General features: G+C 38.6%; 1 protein-coding gene across 3 annotated transcripts in view; it reads left to right on the top strand.

Annotated features, from left to right (window-relative positions):
• LOC115428600 (collagen alpha-1(XIV) chain-like) overlaps nucleotides 1-26723 on the top strand; it is a 282214-nt gene that overhangs the window by 15772 nt on the left and 239719 nt on the right. For 2 of the 3 annotated variants that reach the window (XM_030147724.1, XM_030147723.1), the window contains exon 3: nucleotides 14287-14403. The exons of the other annotated variant lie outside the window; for it this stretch is intronic. In XM_030147724.1, the coding sequence (XP_030003584.1) occupies nucleotides 14287-14403 (117 nt within the window). The remainder of the gene's footprint in view (nucleotides 1-14286; nucleotides 14404-26723) is intronic. 3 annotated transcript variants of the gene reach the window in all.

Genomic DNA, 26723 nt, shown 5'->3' with positions numbered 1-26723 from the left:
GATCCGACTTTTTCAGTTCTGATGCCAATACCAAGGCTGGGGCCTTGTGTATCAGTTGATACCCGATACTGATCCGATTTCACTGTTGATTTAGAGTACAGGTTGTCAACTGGGGGATACTCTCCTGGGGGGTGGGGGGTGGGGTAGGGGGGTTGCGAGTGACATCATCAAGCATGTGTGCAGGTGTTTACTGACTGCTTTTGTACATCACAACAGTATAAATCAGTCGATGCATACTCATATCACCCCCATCCACCCACCCGCGTCCTCCACATAAGATAAGATACAATACGATAACATACGATAAGACGCGATACGCTAAGATAACATATGCCTCTATTTGTCCCACAAGGGGAAATTCCAGGTTTACAGCAGCCAAGTACAATCACACAAGAGCAAAGAAGTGCAAAAACAAGATTAACACAATAAGGAAATCTACATGCACTATTTACACCTGAGCACATGCTGATCACACCACAGGTTTATTGCACGGTTTACTGTATTGTTTATTGTTTGGTTATTGCACAGAATCTTTGGAACAGTTCTTATTGTGGAGCCTGACATCTGCAGGAAGGTCCATCATGTTGCTTTTACAGTTATGTTGGCATGCAGGACGTAGCCCATGTGGTAAAAATGTAAAGGGGAAGGATCAGTTTTCCAGATCGGTTGCTTTAACTGACCCTCAATCCAGCTGAAATGTTGATATTGGGGCCGATATCCGATCCTAATATCGGATCGGTACAACCTTCATCTGTACTCCTGGTTTTGTCTGGGATCGGAGTCGTCCTGTTCAGAATTACTCTGTTACACATTGACTCTCCTCTGTATTTGTTGTTGTTTTCAGTGCGTTTGTGTCAGTTTTCCTGTTTGAATCCATCTGGTGAAACACACGGTGGATGGAAACGGTGTTAGATGTAACACTATATAAAAAACAGACGGTATTCTGTTGGCACCTGCTGTGTGTCATCATATCGAACAAGGTGTGAACTGACTGTTTAGAGCGGTGACACTTGGTCTAGGATGCACAGACGCAGGTGGATGTTACAAGCAGAATATTTCCAATAATGAATAGTAAATGTGTGAGAAAAATCCTCAGATTTTCCTTGAGGTTTAAGTGTTAAATGTCTGAGAAAATGCTGATAAATGTGTGATCAGGGTTCGAGTTGTGTTCTATTTTTAGTCCGATGGCCAAAGGGTCTGATGGACTGTTGGGATCAGCTGTTCATCTGTAAACAATTTTTCATGAATGTTCTTCTCTGAAACTGTCAGTCAGAATGACTTGATATTTGTTGTGGAACGTCTTTGAGGTAAGGTCTACCAAGTTTGTTCAAAGAACTGATAAATATTAATTTTTGAATTTTTGAATTTATAATGGGACACATTTCAAAGTGCTACAACTTAAACAGTTGAATATATTGATATAATTACTATTGGTTATAGATAGGAAGTCACATATGGGCTTTCATTTGGTGCCATGACCTTTGACCTTGAATGACCTTGAAAGGTCAAATGAATGTCAATTAATGTCTTTAAATGTGCTGTTGGACGACAGGAGCCTTGGTCCTGTTATTTTAATTGATGAAGAGCTGGAATTAAATGGATGAAAACACAAACCGATCCAGACGTGATGATGTGATCTGTCTGTTTCAACAGGTAACATCTGGAAAATATAAGAAATTAAAATCTAGAAATCAGACTAGGGATGTCATGATATGAAAATTTCATATCACGGTTATTGTGACCAAAATTATCACTGTTATCATTATTATCACGGTATTGATTTAAATTGCGCTCAGAATGTTAAAAAAGTACTGATACACACACACTAGGCCCTTTCCCACCGCAGGAACTTTTGCAGGAACTTTCTGTATTACCCTGAACTTTCAAAGTTCCTGGTGCGTTTCCACCGAAAATTACCCTGGCAACTGACCCTCCCCCAGCCCCAAATTTACCCCGAAGAAGTTCCTGGTACAGAGGTAGTACTTTCCAGATTACCAGGAACTTTAAGGGGCGGAGCTATGTGCTGCAGAAGGCTGAGTGGTGGACGAGACTGGCAGCATTTCCGCATTCTGTTCACCGCCAATATTTAATTCATTTAATTTCCACAAGCTTTGTATTTTGATAATTCGGAAAATGGACCAAAAGAGAAGCTAGAACAAGTGGACGGACGACGAAGAAATTCAGACGGACTTTGAATCGCCGACACGAAACAAGTGAGTAAAAGCTGTCAGAGCCAAATATAAGACACAAGTCTAAAGAAATACGAGGAAAGAAGAAGAAATTTATGCAGGATTAAAAGAAACTAAAGGAGCACAACGGTCGCAGTGGATCCGACAGTCGAACAAACCAATGGTCTGAATATGACACAAATATTCACTGTTTAGGTGGTTCACTGTTGTATCAGAAGTCAGCGGCATCAGCTGTTTAGTCCAAAGTGAAGTCCAGTTAACCTAATGCTAATGCTAATGCTAACTGGTCAACAGTCTGACACTAAACCTAAATCACAGAACTGGATGGATTCGTGTTGTCACCGTGAGCAGAACACTGATTTATTCTGTATGTTTGTGATTTCCACCTGAACTGGACTGGACGGACTCGCCTCTTTTTCTGAACCTGTGGCTCGTTTTTGCTCTGGTCCATCGTCTACTGCTGTTTACAACGGCCCAGGTAAGAGATTGGACATGTCACATCACACTGGTAGCAATCTGTCATGTGTTCTGTTATTCATTTTAACATGTTCATTACTTTTCCTGTAGGAAAGCGAAAAAGGGACCAGGACCATGGAGTTCCAGACCGGCTGTCCTGGACTAGCTGGACCAGACCCTGGTCCAAAAGCCTGAACCTTTCACATGTGTTTATTTCCCTTTTAATCTCAAGGCACCTTTATTTTGTTTCAATTTTTAATAAAAAAAAAATCTAACCTAATACTGTCTGTTCATTTACAAGGCATCAAAATATGAGTATAAGTACTTTTATCAGTAATAAGCAGTTGAATTAAATGCAGGCATTTGAGTAAATCTGTCTGACTTTAGGTTGAACCTGGACTAAATCTGTAAAACAATAGAAATGAAACAGAACCATCCATCACACTGAAAGTTAGATGTGATTTAGTTTAAGGAATGAGAAGTTGAAAATACATGTCCTACCTTTTTTAAATACAAATTAAGGATCTGGAATGATGGTTAACTTCATTTAAAATGTATTCCAGATGGATTAAGTGATTCAACAACCAGTAAAATGTTAAACCCAACCTGTCCACTTCAGTTCTGTGTCATTTTATTGAACTAGAGGTTAGTTTGTGAATCTACATGAACTGGACTACAGGTTCTGTTACTGCTCCCTCATACATCATCAACCTGATTTGAATAAATTACCCTGAACTTTCGGGTGTGGTGGAAACGCATTGAAATAATTTAACCAAGTTGTATTTTGAAAACAAACAAACAAATAAAATAATTGCACAATGTCCCTTCTGTGTCAGAAACATTCAAATATTAACCCTTAGTGGTCTTAGTCTACTGTATTTTGTCCGTTTTTCAGTCCTTTTGATTTTGCCTTTATATACTATATAAGCAAATGTTTACTATACCCATGTTTGGGATCTGTTTTTTTTCTGCACAATTTCATCTATATCATCTGTCTATTATTTTTTCACTTTAACCTACTATAAAAACATAAAAGGACAAAAACACAAAAAATATACAAAATCCGATTTGAAAAATGTATATAATTTATTGCACAAATAACACACAGATGCTTAATGAACCTTTTCAAAGACTTTAAAAGTGAATATTGGTTCCAAATATTAGGCATAGAAAATTAAAATTATAATAAATTCAAACTATGCTCAAATATTTGACATAAAACCAGATCTTTACATAGGCGTTTTTTCCCCTAAAAGTGCGGTAATCAAACACGGTTATCATGAGAATTAGAATTTAAACGGTAATACTAACCGTCTGCAATTTTACCGCTGTTTATCGTTATACAGGTAATTGTTACATCCGTAAATCAGATAAATCCTCAGGGCGTAAAGTTGGAAATGTACACAGTATTCTGTGGGATGAAAGTGTTAAAGTGTGTATGAAGTTTAAGGCGGCCTGGATTGTCTGAGTTAAATCTGCACCACCAAGCATCTTTAAGACAGTATCCCCTTGGCAACGACAAACAGGACGATTAATGTTTAGAAAAGAAACTTGGACAAAGTCGCAGTGACTTTGAGTAAAGGAAACTGCAGTTAAAGCCTCCTACAGTTTACCAGTGTTGTTTTTATCCTCATGTCAGTGTTGTCCTTCACACAGTGTGTATGACGTCCTGATGCTCACGTCTGCTCTCACCCATGATTTCAAACACACTCAAACTTTGTGTTTCTGACTCCCTGTGGGTGTGACGGACACCTGTCCAACCCTCAGCACAAGTCAGCTCAGTCTGTTTGCACAAGACGCTCCGTGAAAAATAGATGAGAATTAAGTTCCTGTGTCTACGGGCCAGGCCTTTTGTCTTCAGCATCCAGTACTTGTCTGTGCGTGAGAATACTGTGTCACACCGAAGATCCAAGGCTTCTGTGTGCGTTTCTATGTGTGTACCTGTGTGTGTACCTGTGTGTGTGCACTGTAAAAAAAAACCCCGTAAAAAACAGTATAATTCCGGCAGCTGGGGTGCTGAAAAAAATACTGTTAAATAACGGAAAATAACCGTCTCATAAAAATATGGTAATTTTCCATAATTAAATTACAGTTTTTTGCCCTAACTTTACTTGATATTTTACATATTTTTTTGGCTTTTTAATTTTTGATAAAGAATATTTACATGTATTAAAACAATCAAATTACCTATATATATATATATATATATATATATATATATATATGTAATTTTCAGTGAGACTCAGTTGTCCAATCCACTGATAAAAACTGTATTTGGACAGTTTATCAGTGCTTATACATGTTATACATTCACAAAAATACATTTATTCAACATGTTTGTTGTGAAACCTCCTGTAATTACACAAGATATTTGTCAATTAACAAACAAGTCTGGTTCAACTGACAGAACAAATACTTCTGTTACGGTTAATTGTCAGTAATTTTATTTGGTTTTATTATTTTTTTCTTCACAGTATTAAACTTTAAATTAACAGTTTAATGTCATAAATAGAAAATAAATATTTGTGAAATTACCATACATTTGCAAATGTATTTTAACTGTATTTTTCTGTGAAAAAAGAAAAAATTCTTTAAAAAAATGGAAATTTTATGGTTATTCTAAGTTACAGTTTTTTCGTGTTATTTTACATTTGACATGTAAAATCAGTCTGTTTTTGTCATTTCATTGATATTTTCCTGTATCTTAAAAATACAGGAAAAATCTGTAAAATAAACAGTGAAAATTCTGTTAAATTATAGATTTTTTTTTTACAGTTTGTGTGTGTGTGTGTGTGTGTGTGCGCTCCTGCAAAGGAACAGGCTTTATAAACCTGAGAAAAAAAAAAAAAACAGGTGTGAGGAAAAACAAGCACCGAGGGTACATGGAATAAGGTGCACATAGTTTTTCTTCATCACTCGGTACAATCATACATAATTCATGGACACACACTCACACATACACATGGAACATGCAATGACACACACACACACACACACACACTCTCTCTGTCGGTGCATTTCCACTCCACTACAAACATAACGCTGTGAAATCTGAAATCTGCTTCTTGAATCTTTTGGGATTTGAACAACACTCTCCAGATGGGAGAATGTCCTTTTGTTTCTGAGACGCGGCGCTAAATCCTGAGCCCAAATCCCATCAGCCCTCGTTCTCGTCCCCAGGTCGGTGAGATAATTGGTACAGTATTGCTTATGTGTGTTTGTATATAAATATATTTGCCTGTGGTGGAATGTGCCGGCTTCTCATTCTTTCCATTGAACCAGGATTATCCTCCCTGTGCTGAACTGAAGTTTCTTTGCATACCTACAGGAGTCGTTTTCAGCAGATGATAACAGGCGTAAAGAGGCGGTTCACCTGGAACACTGCACGGCTCTCTTATTGGCTCCTCTAAACCTCTGATCGTTGAAGAACATGCAGATGAGTCGGTGCAGGGCTGTCAAACTCATGTTAGTTCAGGGGACACATCTGCAGTGGGCCAGACCAGTCAAATAATAACAGAATAATATAAAAATAATGTCAACTCCAAACTTTCCTTTTTTTAAAAGTAAATAAAGTATCCTGCCCCGCCCCTTAAATACTGTGGGTAAGATCACATTATTAGTAAGATTCATTAATACTACTACTACTACTACTACTTCTAGTAATAATAATAATAATAATAGGGTGGGGGGGGGTTAATATCAAATACCACTTTAGCCCTGATTTTCTGATGCAACAAGATGTTCTAAGCACTCCTGTGTAAAATTTTAAAATTTTCGTCCAACCCCCCCCCCCACCCTGAAAATTACTTTTTTAACTCTGTAAATCTCCTCTTTCAGCTCCTCCACTCTTTGGTCCACTTCAGTGTCTAAATGTGTTCATGATGGGACAGTTCATGATCCTGTCAGTGTCAGAGTGTATGGACACAGTACTGTGGACTAGGAACAGTCTGATGTCAAGGTCATGGTGGAGGTTAAAGGTCATGGTGGAGGTTAAAGGTCACCAAAAGGACTAGTTTTGTCAAAAATTCAGACCATTCTGACATTTGATCAAATCTGTCCTCAGTTCTGTTCCTCTGGTTTCCTGGTGGGATCCCCCCCCCCCCCCCCCCGGCCCTTTACAGACACATTACAGGCTGAATATTCAAACATGGACAGAACATCTGAATTTGACACCATTAGTGTGGAGGGAAACACTTACACTTCATTCATTCATTCATTTTCTGAACTTGTTTTATCCTCACTAGGGTCATGGGGGCGGAGCCTACCCCAGCTACTTACAGCTGAAGGCGGGGTTCACCCTGGACATGTGACCAGTTCATCACAGACTGAACATATAGAGACAAGCACACTGTCACATTCACACCTATGGGGGATTTAGATGAACCCATGAACCTATCAGAACATGTGTTTGGATGGTGGGAGGAGCCAGAGTACCAGAGAGAACCACTTAACCTATCAGTGCAAGTGTTTGGATGGTGGGAGGAGCCAGAGTACCAGAGAGAACCAATTAACCTATCAGTGCATGTGTTTGGATGGTGGGAGGAGCCAGAGTACCAGAGAGAACCAATTAACCTATCAGTGCATGTGTTTGGATGGTGGGAGGAGCCAGAGTACCAGAGAGAACCCAAAAAGACACGGAGAGAACATGCAAACTCCACACAGAAAGACCCCACCCCCATGGACTAAAGGTCCCACCCCCATGGACTAAAGGCTCCACCCTCATAGACTAAAGGCCCCACCCCCATGTCCTGGTGTTGAATTGAACCCAGGTCCTTGTGTCTGTGGCTCCAGGTCTGTCCTCTGCACCAACAGGACACATTCATGTAAATGTCAGTCCTGTCAAACTGCCGTCTGTTCTGTTTTCATGTCTGTGCAGAATACATGAGGAAACAGTTGTGTTGAATGTGTCTGATTGAATGTCAGTTGTTTGTGGTCAGTAGATGTGTTCTGAGGACAGAACCTGAGCCCAACATTTGGAAGAACCCACATGAACAGCTGAGTTCCATCAAATATGCATTTGGACCATTTGGGTGACCTTTGACCTCTAATTGGACTTTGACTCTACACCTTTTAGACATGACATGTCTCACAAACAAACACTGAAGGCCCAGCATGAGCAGACTGACACATTGTACTTTATCAAAAGTGCAGAAGGTTTGAAAGTTGGAAAAAACAAAACAAAACTTGTTTTCAGGGTTGAAAAAGTCATTTTGGGGGTGGGGGGGTGGGGGATTTGGGCTTGATTTGAAATTTTTTTACATTTTTGTATTCCCAAGACATGGGAGCATTAGAAAATGTGGGCTAAAGCAGAATCTGAAAATTTTACTGAAATAAGGACCCGGGGGGGGGTTATATTATTACATTATAACATTATTACATTATAATAGGATTGTTATTATTGGGGGGGGGGGCCCCAATAATAACAATCCTATTATAATGCATGTTCTGTGTCTGTCCAGTGTCCCGTCTATGTCCTCGATGTTGCAGCACAGGAGGGCGTTTTAGCCATGGGTACAATGCCGCTAATAATAATAATAATAATAATAATAATAATAATAATAATAATCATAATAATGGATTACATTTCTATAGTGTTTTTCCATCCTTTTAATAATAAAGGCACAAGGGTAAAAGAATCTACCTGTTACGTCCTGTGTCTGAGAGTCAATCCAATGCACATCCATGTTTCCTTGTGACATCCACCCAAACTGATGCTCCTAAAGTTAACCTTCTCTCCCTTTTTTTTGGGTGAACTGTCCCTTTAAGCCTCTTGTATCCTAAATTCAACCTTTTTTTCCCTTCTTGTTTTGGGTGAACCGTCCCTTTAAGCCTCTTTTACCTTAAACTCTGGTGCATCAGAGCTGTAACAGGCGTCAGTCACACTGTAGGTATTTAAAGAAGTCAGCGGCAGCAGCTGGCTCACCTCATAATGAGGACACAAACACACCAACCAGTTTGTGGCTTTCATTTTATTTTCCACCCCCTGGCTTTTCTTTTTTTTTTTTCTTTTTTTCTTGTCTTTTTCTTTTTTTTTTTTTATTACAGCTAAGCAAATTAGACTGGGGAATGTGTCTGCGTCAGATACATAATTTATTACCTGGGATTTGGCTCTTGCTGGTGTTAGAATGATGGGGTGTTTTTGGTTGTTGACCTTGAAAATCTGGGTTTTGGCTGCTTTACAATAGTCTGAATCCACTGTTTGAACCTGTGTCTTACTGTGAAAACACAACAGCACTGTGTGTGGAACATGACAACATGTTTAATGCACTTTTTTGGAACTGTTTTGAAAGGATTACACATTGTGAAGTCAATGTGGACACTGTGCAGCTGAGTGTTGACTTACTGTCTGTTGTATGTTTATAAAAAAAAAAAAACAGTGATGTCGAACGCATTTTAGTTCACAGGTTCACATTCAGGTCAATTTGATCAAAAGTGGGCCGAACCAGTCCAATAATAGCACAATAGCCTATAAATAATAATTACAAGTCGACCTGGAAAAACTGAAAAACAAGTGGTTCTAGGCACAACAAGCCCCGCCCCTTTCACGTATTTTATCTTATGTTGTCATGGATCCAGCGGATGTCATATCAACTATCTCTATATATATGTGACAAGTTTGAAGGAAATTGAAACAAAATGTATTTTTTTATTAGGGCTGTAAGAAAATATCGGTTCTGCAATATATCGCGATATTTCATTTCACAATACTGTATCGATAATCAAAAGTACTGTATTGATATTTTTAGGTATTTATTCAAATGCAGATATTGTGGAGGTTCTTTTTTTTGTTTATATGTTATTTATTCTTATTTCACACTCTTTTATTCAATAATGTTCATTCCTTAGTTTGGACTGAATTCAAATCCTGTTCTGATGTTAGTTGTGAACTAATAGAATCTGAACATTTGAACAGGATCTGAAACTGGAATGTCTGTAAAACAGAATTTCAGTTTGAACACAGGAACATTTTGTGATAGAACATTAAATCCTGTTGGGATGAAATAAACATGTTTAGTATTTATGCAGATTTCTGCTGTAATTCAATTCTTCCAGGAAATAATCATTTAAAAAAGAAAAACCAACAAAAAGTTGCCTCTTTAACAGTATCATGATATATTGTGATATATGGTATCGTGATCCTGGTATTGTGATTTGTAACGTATCACCAGATTCTTGCCAATACACAGCCCTAGTTTTTATACACATTTGAAATTTTGCCCATTATAAGTAAATGGGGAAAAAAAGATTAAAAAAAAAAAAAAAATCAGCAGTTATTAAATTTAAGACAAGTGTTCAGAGAACACAAACCTCTGCCAAGCGCCCCGAACGGTGTGCATGTGTGGATCAACTATTTCTGTTTAAATTCAACAGTTTCAAGGTTGTTCCATACAGCAGAAAAATTGTGGTCAAACAAGGTAATAAATTTTTATAGGTTTTAAATTTTTATAGTTACAGTTTGATTGAATTAAAAGATTTGAACTGTAGGTCTTCAGTACAGGGGGTCTGTAGTTTGTTTGTAATTCTATTAAATTCCGATCAATATTCGTTGAGTTCTAATTTTAAATGTGTCATAAATGGGATTTTCAATGTAAATGTCCACAGAGTCCACATTCCACAGTGGATGTGGACAATTTAGTTCCAGATACAAGAGATTGTTCTAAGCTACAGGTGGATCCAATTGGAGGAGAGTCAGAGTTGTTTGGAATTTTGGATGAATTTTGGAAAATGTCTCAATGATGACAGATAGGAAAACTGTAGATGTTGTGACCTTGCTGTGACCTTGAACTTTGGCCTACTGGGACCAAAATGTAATGGGTTGGTCTCAGGGCCTAGGCCTATCTGTGGGGAAGATTTGGGAAAGATAGATGGAAGAGTTTTACACTAAAGATGAAAACAAACAAACAAACAAACAAACAAACAAACACGCAAAGCAAAGTAATCACAGTACCTCCTGGAGGAGGTTAAAAGCCCAAACTTGTATTTTCCTGGGTCTCAGGAGGTTAAATAACTTCTTAATAAAACCATATTTTAAAAAATGATAATAATAAAGAAAATTCAAAATGCATTTCAACTTTAGCCAAATTTTGAGAAATAAAATTGATCTAAAAAAGAATCTAGATACTTTTTTCAGAACTCATGCACCAAAGGGTTAACATCAGCTGGATCAATACCAAAATAAGCTACCATACCTGTGAGGGGCGGGGCTTGTTGTGCCTGGAACCACTTATTTCTAGGTTATGATGTCATTATTTGACTTGAGTTCACTGTTGGGCTGAATGCGGAACCTGAACTAAAACCAGTTCCACATCCCACGGGCTGGATTAGAACCTCTTGTGGGCCTTTTTGTGCCCTCGGACCGCATGTTGGACCCCCCTGGTCCAAACCCAGGACAGGAATAGTCCACTCCTACTATTCCAGTGGTTTCCTCTGTTTTCTGTCCTGGCTGTCCAAAAGGAAGTGGCATTCACGTCTTTGTTCCTCATCCTCCTCTGACCCCTGACGACGTATTCAGAACACAAAGAAAAGACAAAAAGGGACAGGGAGGGAGATCAGGTGTGTATATGGGGGGGTTAGAAAATAAATATAATAGAAGAAGAAAAGTGGTGCGGTGGGGGGGTAGGCTTCAGGCATCTGTCAGGCCCAACAACTAATCAGGATGAGAGGCAGGAGTGTGGCTTTGATGGTGACAGTGAGTGGAAGGCAGACAGAGAAAACCTGTCGTATCCACACAGAGAGACACAATGAAGGAGGAAGAGGAGGAGGAGGAAGAGGACGAGAATGGGACTGTTCCTTTTCTAATGTCACATCTGTGCACACTCATCTGTCTGATGGGGATCCTCCTGTTGGATCACATACAGGGTTTTCTCCTTTAATTCAGTTACACTGCAAAAAATGACCTGCTAGAAATAAGCCAAATATTCCGAAATCATTTTCATTTTTCATTTATTTTTATTTATTTAGACAGCAACAATGCACAGTGTACATCACAGGTGTCAAACATGCAGCCCGGGGGCCAAATCTGGCCCACCAAAGGGTCCAGTCCGGCCCCTAGGATGAATTTGTGAAATGCAGAAATTACACTGAAGACATTAACAATCAATAGTGTAAAAATAATTTTACATACACCTATAAACCAATTAGATCTCAGTTGGGTCAGAACCGAAAAATACTGTCATAATAACCTATATATAATGACAACTGCAGATTTTATGTTCGTTTTAGTGTAAAAAAAAATGAAAAATAAAAAAGTAAAATTACATGAAAATGTTCAATTTAGCATTTTTTGTGTGCTTAATGTGAGAAGTTTTTGCTTAATTCAGCATTTTTTATTATTATTATTTTTTGCTTAATTCGAGATTTTTTTTTTTTTCTTAATTCAAACTATTTTTTTGCTTAACTTGAGATATTTTTCGCTTAATTCAAGGTTTTTTTTTGGCTAAATTCAAGATTTTTTGCTTAATTCAAGATTTTTTTTTCTTTTTTGCTTAATTCAAGCAAAAAAAAAAAATCTGCCAATGGAACAAGTGAAAATTGTCTTGTTCAGATTAGTGTAAATCAGATTTTCCAGATCTGTTGTCTATAAATCAGTTCTTCTATCTCAGTGTACAGTTCCTCTGTAGGTGATTCTGTCTGATTTTCAGTGTGATCAGATATTTGGACTAGAAATGAGACAAATACACTTGGTCAGATTTACATTTTTGCAATGTACTCATTTATCGAATGAGTCGAGGCTAATGTTCAACTGTGGGATCATTTATGTCATATTTAAAACGTGTAAATAACAACAAATGAGTAAAAAAGTTTGTTTCTTTCATTTCTTCAGTCTTAAATTGAGAAGTTTTAGCCTAAAATAAGGAAAATAATCTGTATCCTTTGATGGGATCATTTGGTAAATATTAACAAACCTTCTTACTAGTAAAATTTGGCTTCATATTAGCAGGAAAATCTGATTAAGAAAAAATTAGATATATTTTTTAAAAATAAGAATATGTCTTGGCCAGCTTTATTTTCTCTTTAGTTGAAAAATAAGACAAATGTTCCATAAATAAGGCTTTTTTCACTCTCTTACAGATCATTTTTTGCAGTGTAATTGTTAAAAACACAGATGCAGTGGCTGCTTGTACGTCCATAACTCTGGAGGGAGTTCAATCTCAACTTAACTCAGTCACAGTCGTGTTTGGAGTTTTAACAGAAGAACGGCTGTAGAAGTAAAAACAGACGGAGAGCAGATTCTGTGAAAGCTGCATTTCTGTTTAAAAAAACATGGTGACTGGTGACTAGTGTTTGATAAATAGACGTTGATGTCCTTTTTCAGCACAACATCTGTTCATAACACGTGATAAAACATATGGTGCCAAAAGCAAACGCACACCTATGTGTTTAAATGATCAGATGTATGAGATCGAACTGACGTCTGCTGACTGAACAGAAGTGAACTCCATCTATGGTTCTGGAAAACACTCTGATGATGACTGGAGACGTTCAATATTACAGCAGGAATATTGAACGGTGCATGGAAGGGCTCAGGCAGTCATTTAGTAGTTAAAATAGTTTTCTTACATTGGGGTACACTGTAAAAAAAAATCTAAATCTGACCAAGTGTATTTGTCTTATTTCTAGTCCAAATATCTGATCACACTTAAACTCAGACAGAATCACCTACAGAGGAACTGTTTACTGAGATAGAAGAACTGATTTATAGACAACAGATCTGGAAAATCTGATTTACACTAATCTGAACAAGATCGTTTTCACTTGTTCCATTGGCTTTTTTTTTTTTTTTGCTGGAATTAAGCAAAAAAATTCATCTTGATTTAAGCAAAAAAAATCTTAAGCAATAAAATATTGAATTAAGAAAAAAAAACCCATCTCAAATTAAGCAATAAAATGTTGAATTAAGCAAAAAATTGTTGAATTATGTAAAAAAAAATCTCAGATTAAGCACAAAGTTAATCCTGAATTAAGCAAAAAAACCATCTCAAATTAAGCAAAAAAAAATCTTGAATTAAACCAAAAAAATCTTGAATTAAGCCAAAAAATAAATAAAACACACACACACACACACACACACATATATATATGTCTGTGTGTGTGTGTATATGTATATATATATATATATATATATATAGACTTAAGCAAAAAATGTTGAATTATGCAAAAAAATTCTTGAATGAAACAAAAAATCTTGAATTAAGCAAAAAAAAAATCTCAAATTAAGCAAAAAAAAAAAAATTCCTGAATTAAGCAAAAAAAATCTTGTATTATGCAAAAAAAAAATCTTGAATGAAGCAAAAAAATCTTGAACGAAGTAAAAAAAAAAAAGTCTTCCGTTACGCAAAAAAAAAAAAAAAATCTTCAGTTAAGCAAAAAAATAAAAAATAAAAAAATCTGCCAGCGGAACAAGTGAAAACAATCTTGTTCAGATTAGTGTAAATCAGATTTTCCAGATCTGTTGTCTATAAATCAGCTCTTCTGTCTGACTGAACAGTTCCTCTGTGGGTGATTCTGTCTGATTTTAAGTGTGATCAGATATTTGGAACAGAAATGAGACAAATACACCTGGTCAGATTTAGATTTTTTTTCAGTGTACAGGTTTTGCAGTTATTGTGTCAGACTTTTATTCTGTTTTGTTTCTGTTTAGTTTCGTCACCGCGCAGATTTCGTGCCAAAGTCCTCAGCGCCACCAAACTGCACGTGTCCTGGAAGGAACCCAAAGGAGAGTTTGAAAGCTACAAAGTCATTTACACCAAACTACCAGGTAAGAATACAAAGTATTTACACCAAACTACCAGGTAAGAATACAAAGTATTTACACCAAACTACCAGGTAAGAATACAAAGTATTTACACCAAACTACCAGGTAAGAATACACATGGTTTTATCTGTACAGTCTGAAAAAGCATAGGTTTTCTGCTCATCAATGGAACTGTGTAAGTGGTCGGTCCGTGAAATAATAATAAAAAAAAAAAAAACTAAACAGAAATTATAGGAAAAATAAGTAAATGAAGTCATTTACATCTAAGAAGCACCGGAGATGTGTCAGAATATACGGTTTATTGGGGATCAACGGGTGTGTTTTTTCAGAGCTGATAAGGTAAGACTAAGGTAAGAATAAGATCAGATTAGACTAAGATAATGTAAGACTGAGGACAGATAAGACTAAGGTAAGATAAGGTAAAATAAGATAAGATTAGTCTGAGGTAAAATAAGACTAAGGTAAGACTGAGATCAGATAGGATTAAACTAAGATAAGGTAAGGTAAGACTGAGGTAAGACTAAGGTTAGATAAGACTAAGGTAAGACAAAATAAGACACAATAAGATAAGGTAGTACTAAGGTAAAATAAGATTAGACTAAGATAAGTGAAAGGTCAAATAAGACTAAGATAAGATAAAACTAAGGTAAGATTTTGGTAAGATAAGATAGGACTGATTATTATTGTTAAATTATCATTTAAAAAAAGACATTATTTTTGTTAAATTGTGACTTTAATCTCATACAAGTACAACATTATTTTTTTAAATTATGATCTTTTTTTAAACTTCGACTTTATTCTCGTAGTGTCAAGTGTTTTTGTTTTTCGTATATTTTCTTTAATACTCCGTCGTACTTTTGCGTACTTCCTTACTTCCATAAACCCATCCATTCTCTCCTGCAGTAGAACTCTGTGGTTCTATAAAAGCTGAAGCTGACTTTGACTTGATTCTTCACTGGGAAACAGTTTTATTGCCTTCAAACCCTGAAGAACGTCTTTATTATACATTGAGTGAAACCATAGTTATACTGCCAGGGTATATATATATATATATATACTTTAAATGTCCTGTAATTATAGATGCACTTTTGCCAGGGTTTTGATTGCAGCGAGTTTAGGCAGGTGCTGTGCAGACGTTTAGACTGCTGATGGAAGTGCCGCTGTGCCTGCAGGCCTTGATTTGGCTCTGAGCGGGATTCTGATCATGATGAGGATGATGATGTGACATGCATCATCATTAGGTGAAGCAGAGCTGCACACCGGAGGTAAACACAGCGGTCAGTTAGGTTCCTTCATGACCTTTACACTCCTGCACACCGGAGGTAAACATAGCGGTCAGTTAGGTTCCTTCATGACCTTTACACTCCTGCACACTGGAGGTAAACACAGCGGTCAGTTAGGTTCCTTCATGACCTTTACACTCCTGCACACTGGAGGTAAACACAGCGGTCAGTTAGGTTCCTTCATGACCTTTACACTCCTGCACACTGGAGGTAAACACAGCGGTCAGTTAGGTTCCTTCATGACCTTTACACTCCTGCACACCGGAGGTAAACACAGCGGTCAGTTAGGTTCCTTCATGACCTTTACACTCCTGCACACTGGAGGTAAACACAGCGGTCAGTTAGGTTCCTTCATGACCTTTACACTCCTGCACACTGGAGGTAAACACAGCGGTCAGTTAGGTTCCTTCATGACCTTTACACTCCTGCACACTGGAGGTAAACACAGCGGTCAGTTAGGTTCCTTCATGACCTTTACACTCCTGCACACCGGAGGTAAACACAGCGGTCAGTTAGGTTCCTTCATGACCTTTACACTCCTGCACACTGGAGGTAAACACAGCGGTCAGTTAGGTTCCTTCATGACCTTTACACTCCTGCACACTGGAGGTAAACACAGCGGTCAGTTAGGTTCCTTCATGACCTTTACACTCCTGCACACCGGAGGTAAACACAGCGGTCAGTTAGGTTCCTTCATGACCTTTACACTCCTGCACACCGGAGGTAAACACAGCGGTCAGTTAGGTTCCTTCATGACCTTTACACTCCTGCACACTGGAGGTAAACACAGCGGTCAGTTAGGTTCCTTCATGACCTTTACACTCCTGCACACTGGAGGTAAACACAGCGGTCAGTTAGGTTCCTTCATGACCTTTACACTCCTGCACACTGGAGGTAAACACAGCGGTCAGTTAGGTTCCTTCATGACCTTTACACTCCTGCACACTGGAGGTAAACACAGCGGTCAGTTAGGTTCCTTCATGACCTTTACACTCCTGCACACTGGAGGTAAACACAGCGGTCAGTTAGGTTCCTTCATGACCTTTACACTCCTGCACACTGGAGGTAAACACAGCGGTCAGTTAGGTTCCTTCATGACCTTTACACTCCTGCACACCGGAGGTAAACACAGCGGTCAGTTAGGTTCCTTCATGACCTTTACACTCCTGCCCACTGGAGGTAAACACAGCGGTCAGTTAGGTTCCTTCATGACCTTTACACTCCTGCACACTGGACGTAAACACAGCGGTCAGTTAGGTTCCTTCATGACCTTTACACTCCTGCACACTGGAGGTAAACACAGCGGTCAGTTAGGTTCCTTCATGACCTTTACACTCCTGCACACTGGAGGTAAACACAGCGGTCAGTTAGGTTCCTTCATGACCTTTACACTCCTGCACACTGGAGGTAAACACAGCGGTCAGTTAGGTTCCTTCATGACCTTTACACTCCTGCACACTGGAGGTAAACACAGCGGTCAGTTAGGTTCCTTCATGACCTTTACACTCCTGCACACCGGAGGTAAACACAGCGGTCAGTTAGGTTCCTTCATGACCTTTACACTCCTGCACACTGGAGGTAAACACAGCGGTCAGTTAGGTTCCTTCATGACCTTTACACTCCTGCACACTGGAGGTAAACACAGCGGTCAGTTAGGTTCCTTCATGACCTTTACACTCCTGCACACCGGAGGTAAACACAGCGGTCAGTTAGGTTCCTTCATGACCTTTACACTCCTGCACACTGGAGGTAAACACAGCGGTCAGTTAGGTTCCTTCATGACCTTTACACTCCTGCACACTGGAGGTAAACACAGCGGTCAGTTAGGTTCCTTCATGACCTTTACACTCCTGCACACTGGAGGTAAACACAGCGGTCAGTTAGGTTCCTTCATGACCTTTACACTCCTGCACACTGGAGGTAAACACAGCGGTCAGTTAGGTTCCTTCATGACCTTTACACTCCTGCACACTGGAGGTAAACACAGCGGTCAGTTAGGTTCCTTCATGACCTTTACACTCCTGCACACCGGAGGTAAACACAGCGGTCAGTTAGGTTCCTTCATGACCTTTACACTCCTGCACACCGGAGGTAAACATAGCGGTCAGTTAGGTTCCTTCATGACCTTTACACTCCTGCACACTGGAGGTAAACACAGCGGTCAGTTAGGTTCCTTCATGACCTTTACACTCCTGCACACCGGAGGTAAACACAGCGGTCAGTTAGGTTCCTTCATGACCTTTACACTCCTGCACACTGGAGGTAAACACAGCGGTCAGTTAGGTTCCTTCATGACCTTTACACTCCTGCACACTGGAGGTAAACACAGCGGTCAGTTAGGTTCCTTCATGACCTTTACACTCCTGCACACCGGAGGTAAACACAGCGGTCAGTTAGGTTCCTTCATGACCTTTACACTCCTGCACACTGGAGGTAAACACAGCGGTCAGTTAGGTTCCTTCATGACCTTTACACTCCTGCACACTGGAGGTAAACACAGCGGTCAGTTAGGTTCCTTCATGACCTTTACACTCCTGCACACTGGAGGTAAACACAGCGGTCAGTTAGGTTCCTTCATGACCTTTACACTCCTGCACACTGGAGGTAAACACAGCGGTCAGTTAGGTTCCTTCATGACCTTTACACTCCTGCACACTGGAGGTAAACACAGCGGTCAGTTAGGTTCCTTCATGACCTTTACACTCCTGCACACTGGAGGTAAACACAGCGGTCAGTTAGGTTCCTTCATGACCTTTACACTCCTGCACACCGGAGGTAAACACAGCGGTCAGTTAGGTTCCTTCATGACCTTTACACTCCTGCACACTGGAGGTAAACACAGCGGTCAGTTAGGTTCCTTCATGACCTTTACACTCCTGCACACTGGAGGTAAACACAGCGGTCAGTTAGGTTCCTTCATGACCTTTACACTCCTGCACACTGGACGTAAACACAGCGGTCAGTTAGGTTCCTTCATGACCTTTACACTCCTGCACACTGGAGGTAAACACAGCGGTCAGTTAGGTTCCTTCATGACCTTTACACTCCTGCACACTGGAGGTAAACACAGCGGTCAGTTAGGTTCCTTCATGACCTTTACACTCCTGCACACTGGAGGTAAACACAGCGGTCAGTTAGGTTCCTTCATGACCTTTACACTCCTGCACACTGGAGGTAAACACAGCGGTCAGTTAGGTTCCTTCATGACCTTTACACTCCTGCACACCGGAGGTAAACACAGCGGTCAGTTAGGTTCCTTCATGACCTTTACACTCCTGCACACGGAGGTAAACACAGCGGTCAGTTAGGTTCCTTCATGACCTTTACACTCCTGCACACCGGAGGTAAACACAGCGGTCAGTTAGGTTCCTTCATGACCTTTACACTCCTGCACACTGGAGGTAAAACACAGCGGTCAGTTAGGTTCCTTCATGACCTTTACACTCCTGCACACTGGAGGTAAACACAGCGGTCAGTTAGGTTCCTTCATGACCTTTACACTCCTGCACACTGGAGGTAAACACAGCGGTCAGTTCGGTTCCTTCATGACCTTTACACTCCTGCACTCTGGAGGTAAACACAGCGGTCAGTTAGGTTCCTTCATGACCTTTACACTCCTGCACACTGGAGGTAAACACAGCGGTCAGTTAGGTTCCTTCATGACCTTTACACTCCTGCACTCTGGAGGTAAACACAGCGGTCAGTTAGGTTCCTTCATGACCTTTACACTCCTGCACACCGGAGGTAAACACAGCGGTCAGTTAGGTTCCTTCATGACCTTTACACTCCTGCACACCGGAGGTAAACACAGCGGTCAGTTAGGTTCCTTCATGACCTTTACACTCCTGCACACCGGAGGTAAACACAGCGGTCAGTTAGGTTCCTTCATGACCTTTACACTCCTGCACACTGGAGGTAAACACAGCGGTCAGTTAGGTTCCTTCGTGACCTTTACACTCCTGCACACTGGAGGTAAACACAGCGGTCAGTTAGGTTCCTTCATGACCTTTACACTCCTGCACACTGGAGGTAAACACAGCGGTCAGTTAGGTTCCTTCATGACCTTTACACTCCTGCACACCGGAGGTAAACACAGCGGTCAGTTAGGTTCCTTCATGACCTTTACACTCCTGCACACCGGAGGTAAACACAGCGGTCAGTTAGGTTCCTTCATGACCTTTACACTCCTGCACTCTGGAGGTAAACACAGCGGTCAGTTAGGTTCCTTCATGACCTTTACACTCCTGCACACCGGAGGTAAACACAGCGGTCAGTTAGGTTCCTTCATGACCTTTACACTCCTGCACACCGGAGGTAAACACAGCGGTCAGTTAGGTTCCTTCATGACCTTTACACTCCTGCACACCGGAGGTAAACACAGCGGTCAGTTAGGTTCCTTCATGACCTTTACACTCCTGCACACTGGAGGTAAGCACAGCGGTCAGTTAGGTTCCTTCATGACCTTTACACTCCTGCACACTGGAGGTAAACACAGCGGTCAGTTAGGTTCCTTCATGACCTTTACATTCCTGCACACTGGAGGTAAACACAGCGGTCAGTTAGGTTCCTTCATGACCTTTACACTCCTGCACACTGGAGGTAAACACAGCGGTCAGTTAGGTTCCTTCATGACCTTTACAGTCCTGTTTGGGTGGAACTGAAGCCTCTGATCTGCAGTGGGTCAGGTCACTGGTTGTGGACGTTCAGTGTCAGTGGTACAGACAGACAAACTGCACAGTCTGGACCGAGGGTTTGGTTTGGCTTTAGGTTTATTCTCAATACTTAATTACCTTAAATTTAAGGACACTGTACGTAGGAGCTGAATACACTTTCTGTGGTCAAATATGTTGTATAGGTAACACTTTATAATCAGTATACACTATGAAGCATTAGTTAAGCATTAACAAATACTGAATTCATTATTTATAAAGCATATTTCTGACATGAATACTCATTAATATATTTGTCATTATTATTATCTAGTATCTATTATTTGATTTTTTGTGTATTGTTTATCATTATTTTTTTTCTATTTGATTTTTTAATTTGTGTATTATTATTATTTAATTTTTTATTTTTTATTTTTTTTGTTCCATATGTTTTGTATTATGTCTGTGTCTGAAATAAACTAAACTAAACTAGTATATGGTTTATAAGCACGGTTACAAATGTTTTACTCGTCATTCATAATCATAATCCTTCATCATTCAGTCATGCAGTTTGTTTTAATAATCCAATGTGCTGTGTCTTTCTTTTGTTAGAATAACTGAAACTTTTGTGAGTCTTTATTCATTTCCAACCTTTAAATCTCATTTGTAAATGCTTTAGATGTCATAGATAGTGCACACTTTAGATGAGTTCACACCATAGACTGAATTAATGAGTAGGAAGTGCTTTAGAGCTACCTGAAATAATGAATTCCTGTATTAATAACTGTTTATAGGACATCTATTGGAAAAGAAATGTGTGAGTTTGTATAAAATACACACTGACATATTCACTAACCATTAGTACATGTGTGAATAGTGTATGTGTGAGCATAAATGCACATCACAACTGGTTTATAAGTGATGCAATACTAAATGTTTAAATGCTGAATCCATAATTTATAAAGTATGAAAATACAGTCATTAAACATATTGTAGGTGAGCTTATAATGATGAGTAAAACCATTATAACTGTGCTTATAAACCATATACTAATGAGTATTCATGTCAGAAATATGCTTTATAAACGATGAATTCAGTGTTTATTAATGCTTAACTAATGCTTCATAGTGTGGACTTATTATAAAGTGTTACTGTTGTATATTATGAACCGACTGTATGTACAGATAAACAGCCCATGGAACAGTTGAATAATGAAGATAATTACACTAATTTAACTCTTCAGTGCCCCCCCCATAGAGGCCTGTGGTCTGCACAGCACTGTAATAATGTCAGGTTTTCATAGTTTGTCTTTTTTTTAAAGTTTATTCATTTTTTTTACATTTGTTTTTGTATTTCATCAACATGAGCCATAAAAAATACTCAGTAAGTGTCATGTTTTCAACCCTTTAAATTCCATGGTTTTAATGTAAACAATATTTTTTGATGCACCACCCCCCCCCGCAATATTCTACATAAAAAAATAGATTATTTTTTTTTAAAGTTTTTTTTATAGTTCTTTTTAAGTAATTATTCTATTCTATTCTATTCTATTCTATTCTATTCTGTTCTATTCTATTCTATTCTGTGTAGGCTGTATTTCTGTTCTATTCTCTTCTGTTCTATGTTCTACAGCCTGTATATTTCTATTCTACTCTATTCTATTCTGTTCTGTTCTGTGTTCTACAGCCTGTATGTGTATTTCTGTGTTATTTGTTCCCTCTGTTCTTGTTCGTACCAGTTCATCTTTTCTTGCTGTTTTTAAACCTACAGCTGCAGGAGGCTGGAAAACACATTCTGGTACTGTTATGAATCCATTCATGTTCAGGGCTGGAGTTACAGCATCGTTCAAAAAGAGGAACGCAACATCTAGACAGGAGCCGCTGGAGGTGGTCTGAGCGGTCAGCTGACCTACTGACCATCACATCCACGGTCAGCTGACCTACTGACCATCACATCCAAATTAAAAAATATATGTATTTTTTTAATATATTACAGTTAAATATATGTTGTTTGTTTACAAAGGGTTGTAACTATAAACAGACATCTTTGGCACAGGAACTAATTTTGCCAATTTTTTTTTTTTTTTTTCACAAAAAAATGCTGAAGTGACAGTTTGAGGTACTTGGTTAATAAAAGAAAAGTATATTTCAGGTAGTTTTGTACTCCACTGTAAAAAGTTTGAGAACCACTGGATTAATACATTTCAGGTTATTCACATTTTTTGTGAAAAGATCTAACAATTGTACAGAAAATAAATTCTCTGTAAATCTGTCGTTTGGGGGGGGAGGGGTGGCTTAGGGTAGGGTATGTACGTTCTAGCAAAATAGGAAAAGGTAGTTTGTAAATGTAAAAATGTTTATGTAATTTTGCTTTTTTTTTTTTTAGCACTAAAACAAAGAGATGCCAACATGATATCATAACATGAATTGCGTACAGATAACACGCCACTTTTAACTGGCGTGTTATCTGTATGCATTATAAACTTTCCACGTGTGTTCACGCCATGTCAAATACCATGTGATTAGCAGGATTAGGGGTTGGGTTTAGCGTTAGCAGTTAGCACGGTTAGCGGTTAGGGGTTAGGGTTAGCAGTTAGCACGATTAGCGGTTAGATTTAGAGTTAGGTTTAGGGTTAAGTTGAGGGTTAGGGCTAACGGTTAGCACGATTAGCAGTTAGGGGTTAAGTTTAGGGTTAGCAGTTAGCACGATTAGCGGTTAGGTTTAGAGTTAGGTTTAGGGTTAAGTTGAGGGTTAGGGCTAACGGTTAGCACGATTAGCAGTTAGGGGTTAAGTTTAGGGTTAGCAGTTAGCACGATTAGCGGTTAGGTTTAGAGTTAGGTTTAGGGTTAAGTTGAGGGTTAGGGCTAACGGTTAGCACAATTAGGGGTTAGGTTTAGGGTTAGCACAATTAGCGGTTAGGGTTATCGGTTAAGGATATGTAAACTGCAGATCTTGGCGTACATTAACACGCAGTCAAATGGTGTTGAATAACACGCAAAAGGATGAAAATTCGTACGTATAACGCTAAAAGAACTGGTGTGACATACAACAGGATTTCATGAGATGAGTCTATAGAATCAGTTGGAGTTGTTATTATTTCTAAGTTATTGTGATGCTATTTGACTGGTCCAACCCACTTCAGATCTAATTGAACTGAATGTGGAACCTGAACTCAAAGGATCGTTAATGTCTAAAGTGTAATTTTAACATTTTACACATTTCATCCCATCGGCTGCATCAGACCTGTATGTTTGAGATCTGTGGTGGAATCAGATATATGCTGTCAGAAACAGAAAAAAGTGACCTGAAAAATACACATTCCATCAAGTCAGTCGGTAGCAATCTGTAGGAATGTACCAAGTGAAATAGTTTGGTTGAAGGAAACGTGTCCAGACACCTGTGTTGAACCCTTAAAGACCCAGAAGCATCGACTGATGTGAACTGTTTAATACCTGCTGATCCACTAAAACTATCAACACATGTCAATAAATGAGGTCAAATACAGTTTTATCTTAATTATTCATAGGATAAAATGAACAAAAACTTGTAAAATGAGACTAAAATGAGCAAAATACTTGAAAACTTTGGAAAAAAAATCTACCAAAAAACCTTGAAATGTGGCATAAAAAAGAACAAATCCTTCTAAATTGAGGACAAAATGAGCAAAATACTTGAAAAATCAAGAGAGTTCATTGTTTCATCCCATCCAGAACCCTGTATTTATTCAGTTAACCCTCAAAAACCAGAACCATCTACTGATCTGAACTGTTTAATACCTGCTGATCCACTAAAACTATCAACACGTCAATAATTGGTGTCAAATACAGTTCTTCATCTGTTCATGGTCATCAAATATGACCATATTTGGACGTTCAGAGGCTCTGTAGTTACCGTGGAAACACTGTCATCTTCTCCAACATTGATTCCCCAGTAAAACCCATGGAGTTGGATCAGTGACAGTGGATGGACACACTGGGGTTATGTTCAGTTCATGACAGACTGGACTGAAAAACACAGTTTATTCAGTTTGATCTGTTTCTGATAGAAGAACCATCAACTGTAATCTGAACTTTTATGAACATCTACATGATCAGGGAATTAAATATAGAAAATACCTGATTTATACTGAAAAAATGCACAATACAGAGGATAATATTAGAATAAATGTCATGTCACTGGTGAGTTTCCATGACCCCTCCCCCCAGTCTTAGGTGGTAACGTCCATCACATCGTTAAATATCTAAAAAAAAAAAAACATAATTTACTCTGAAAGAAATGCAAAATACAGAGGATAATATTAGATAATATTAGAATAAATGTCATGTCAGTGGTGAATTTCCATTACCCCCCACCCCACCCCCAAAATACAGAGGATAGTATTAGAATAACTGTAGATACCTCTGGGTCTTTATGAGTTAAATCACAAACAAAAAGTAACAAATACTCAGTAATTGTCATATTTTTAACCCTTTAAATTTGGTGTTTGTAATGTAAACAAACCATATTTTTTTGATGCTAAAAAAACACTATTATTTTTTTTGGTTTTTTTTCAATATTCCACATAAAAATTGTATTATTTATTTGTTTATTAGTTCCTCCTGTCATCTGTCAGTGATTAACACCAGCTTTGGTTCATATTATTATTATTATTATTATTATTATTATTATTATTATTATTATTTTTGGTTCTAGGTCAAATGTTAAATGTGTATTTTGTACTCACTTGGTAGAGGGGTGTTAGTGTAGGAATTTAACACTGTTTATTATTGGATGGATTTAGTGGATGGATCAGAATTTAGACAATCAGGAAAAAAATCTAAAACTACTTTTTCAAGATTCAAGAAGTTTATTTTAAATCACACCACATTACGGAGCAACGAAAGTCTTATTGTACGAGTTCACTTAAACAGTTAAAGAAAAGTAAAATGAATTAAAGGAAATAAACTGTACAGATAAAACCATTAAAACTAAAACACAATGAAGGAAATAAACTGAACAGTTAAAACAGTAAAGTAAATAAGCTAATGAAGGTCAAAGGAACAGGTCAGATAAAAGCTGCAGCTTAAACACACTCAGGTCCTTTTCACCGCTGGAAAACCTTTGTCCTTATTATTACTGTTAATGCGTTTGGCTCTTTAACACTAATGCATGCTGGGAAAGCTTATTACCTTTTCAATAATAATCTGAAAAAGTCTTGACATTTTCTCCAAACCACCACCACCACAGCGGGCTCATTTTTTCAGACGTGCCCACACAGCTCAGCTCACTCTGCAACATGTTGCCTTTGGGTTCGGTCACAGTTTGGAAGGAAAAGGAGAAAAACATGCATTTAATAAGTGGAAGTGCAGAGGGGGGGTGATGGGGAAGGAGGGAGGTGAATCAAAACACTAAAGCCACCGCCGAAAGAATGGGGAGTGGCTTTCTACAGGTCCTTGAAATCCTGGAAAATCCTTGAATTTCAACAGGAAAAAGACACAAATCCAGGTGCTTGGTTGGAAAAATTCTAAAGTGTAAAAAGCCTTTATTTTATGAGGAGCTGTAGATGAACTGACTGGAGCTGGAGTTAAAAACACACCAACACGTGTGAGCCTTCTTCAGGAACACCCTGGAGGAGGAACACCCTGAACGTCTGACACTAAAACAAATGATTATTATTATTCTTTAAATTCTTCTGCTGGTGTTCTACTGGTCTGACCCACTTCAGTTCATATTTATCTGTTTGTCCTGAACTACAATGACTTTAACATCCTCATCGTTCAGGTCTTCAGTGTCATTTTTACACTTCATAAATTCCTCAAACGGACCGGTTTTGGTCCACAGGCCGTATGTTTGACCCACCCCCCCTGCTGGCTTTGATAAACTGATAATTTCTGATTATTAATTTATCTGTTTGTGGAGCGTTTGTTTGGTGGAAAACAGCAAAAGGAAAAGAACAGAGCAGAAGTCAAAGTGACAAATTAAATGTACTGGTATTCGAAGTGTGCCTCACAGGCGTTTTCCTTCCAGAAAACTTTAAACTCATTTGCATGTTTTACTTTTGGATGTTGAAGCCAATAAATATGTGATGATGGAATGTGTCAAAGGCAGAGAAACCTGCAGACTTTTCTAAAGCTCTGACTTCTGCCAGACCGTCAGTCTGCTGTGACTGCACCGACAGACTGGACTGTTACTGGGATTCACTTTAGTTTATGAGAAGACTGGGTTTACATTCAGTCCTGTGTTTTACACTGTATCACAGGCAGGGCTGTGGACTGGCAAGAGTGTAGCGATACGATACAAGTCACAATACTAGGATCACCATACGATATATCACAGTATATATCATGATACTGTAAAAAAGGCAATTTTTGTTTTTCTTTTTTTAAATGATTATTTCCTTGAAGATTTGAAT

This window comes from Sphaeramia orbicularis, chromosome 11, assembly GCF_902148855.1.
Source record: "Sphaeramia orbicularis chromosome 11, fSphaOr1.1, whole genome shotgun sequence".
Taxonomy (NCBI): Eukaryota; Metazoa; Chordata; class Actinopteri; order Kurtiformes; family Apogonidae; genus Sphaeramia; species Sphaeramia orbicularis.
The sequence above is the reverse complement of the archived record's forward strand: the minus strand, read 5'-3'. Positions and strand labels throughout refer to the sequence as shown.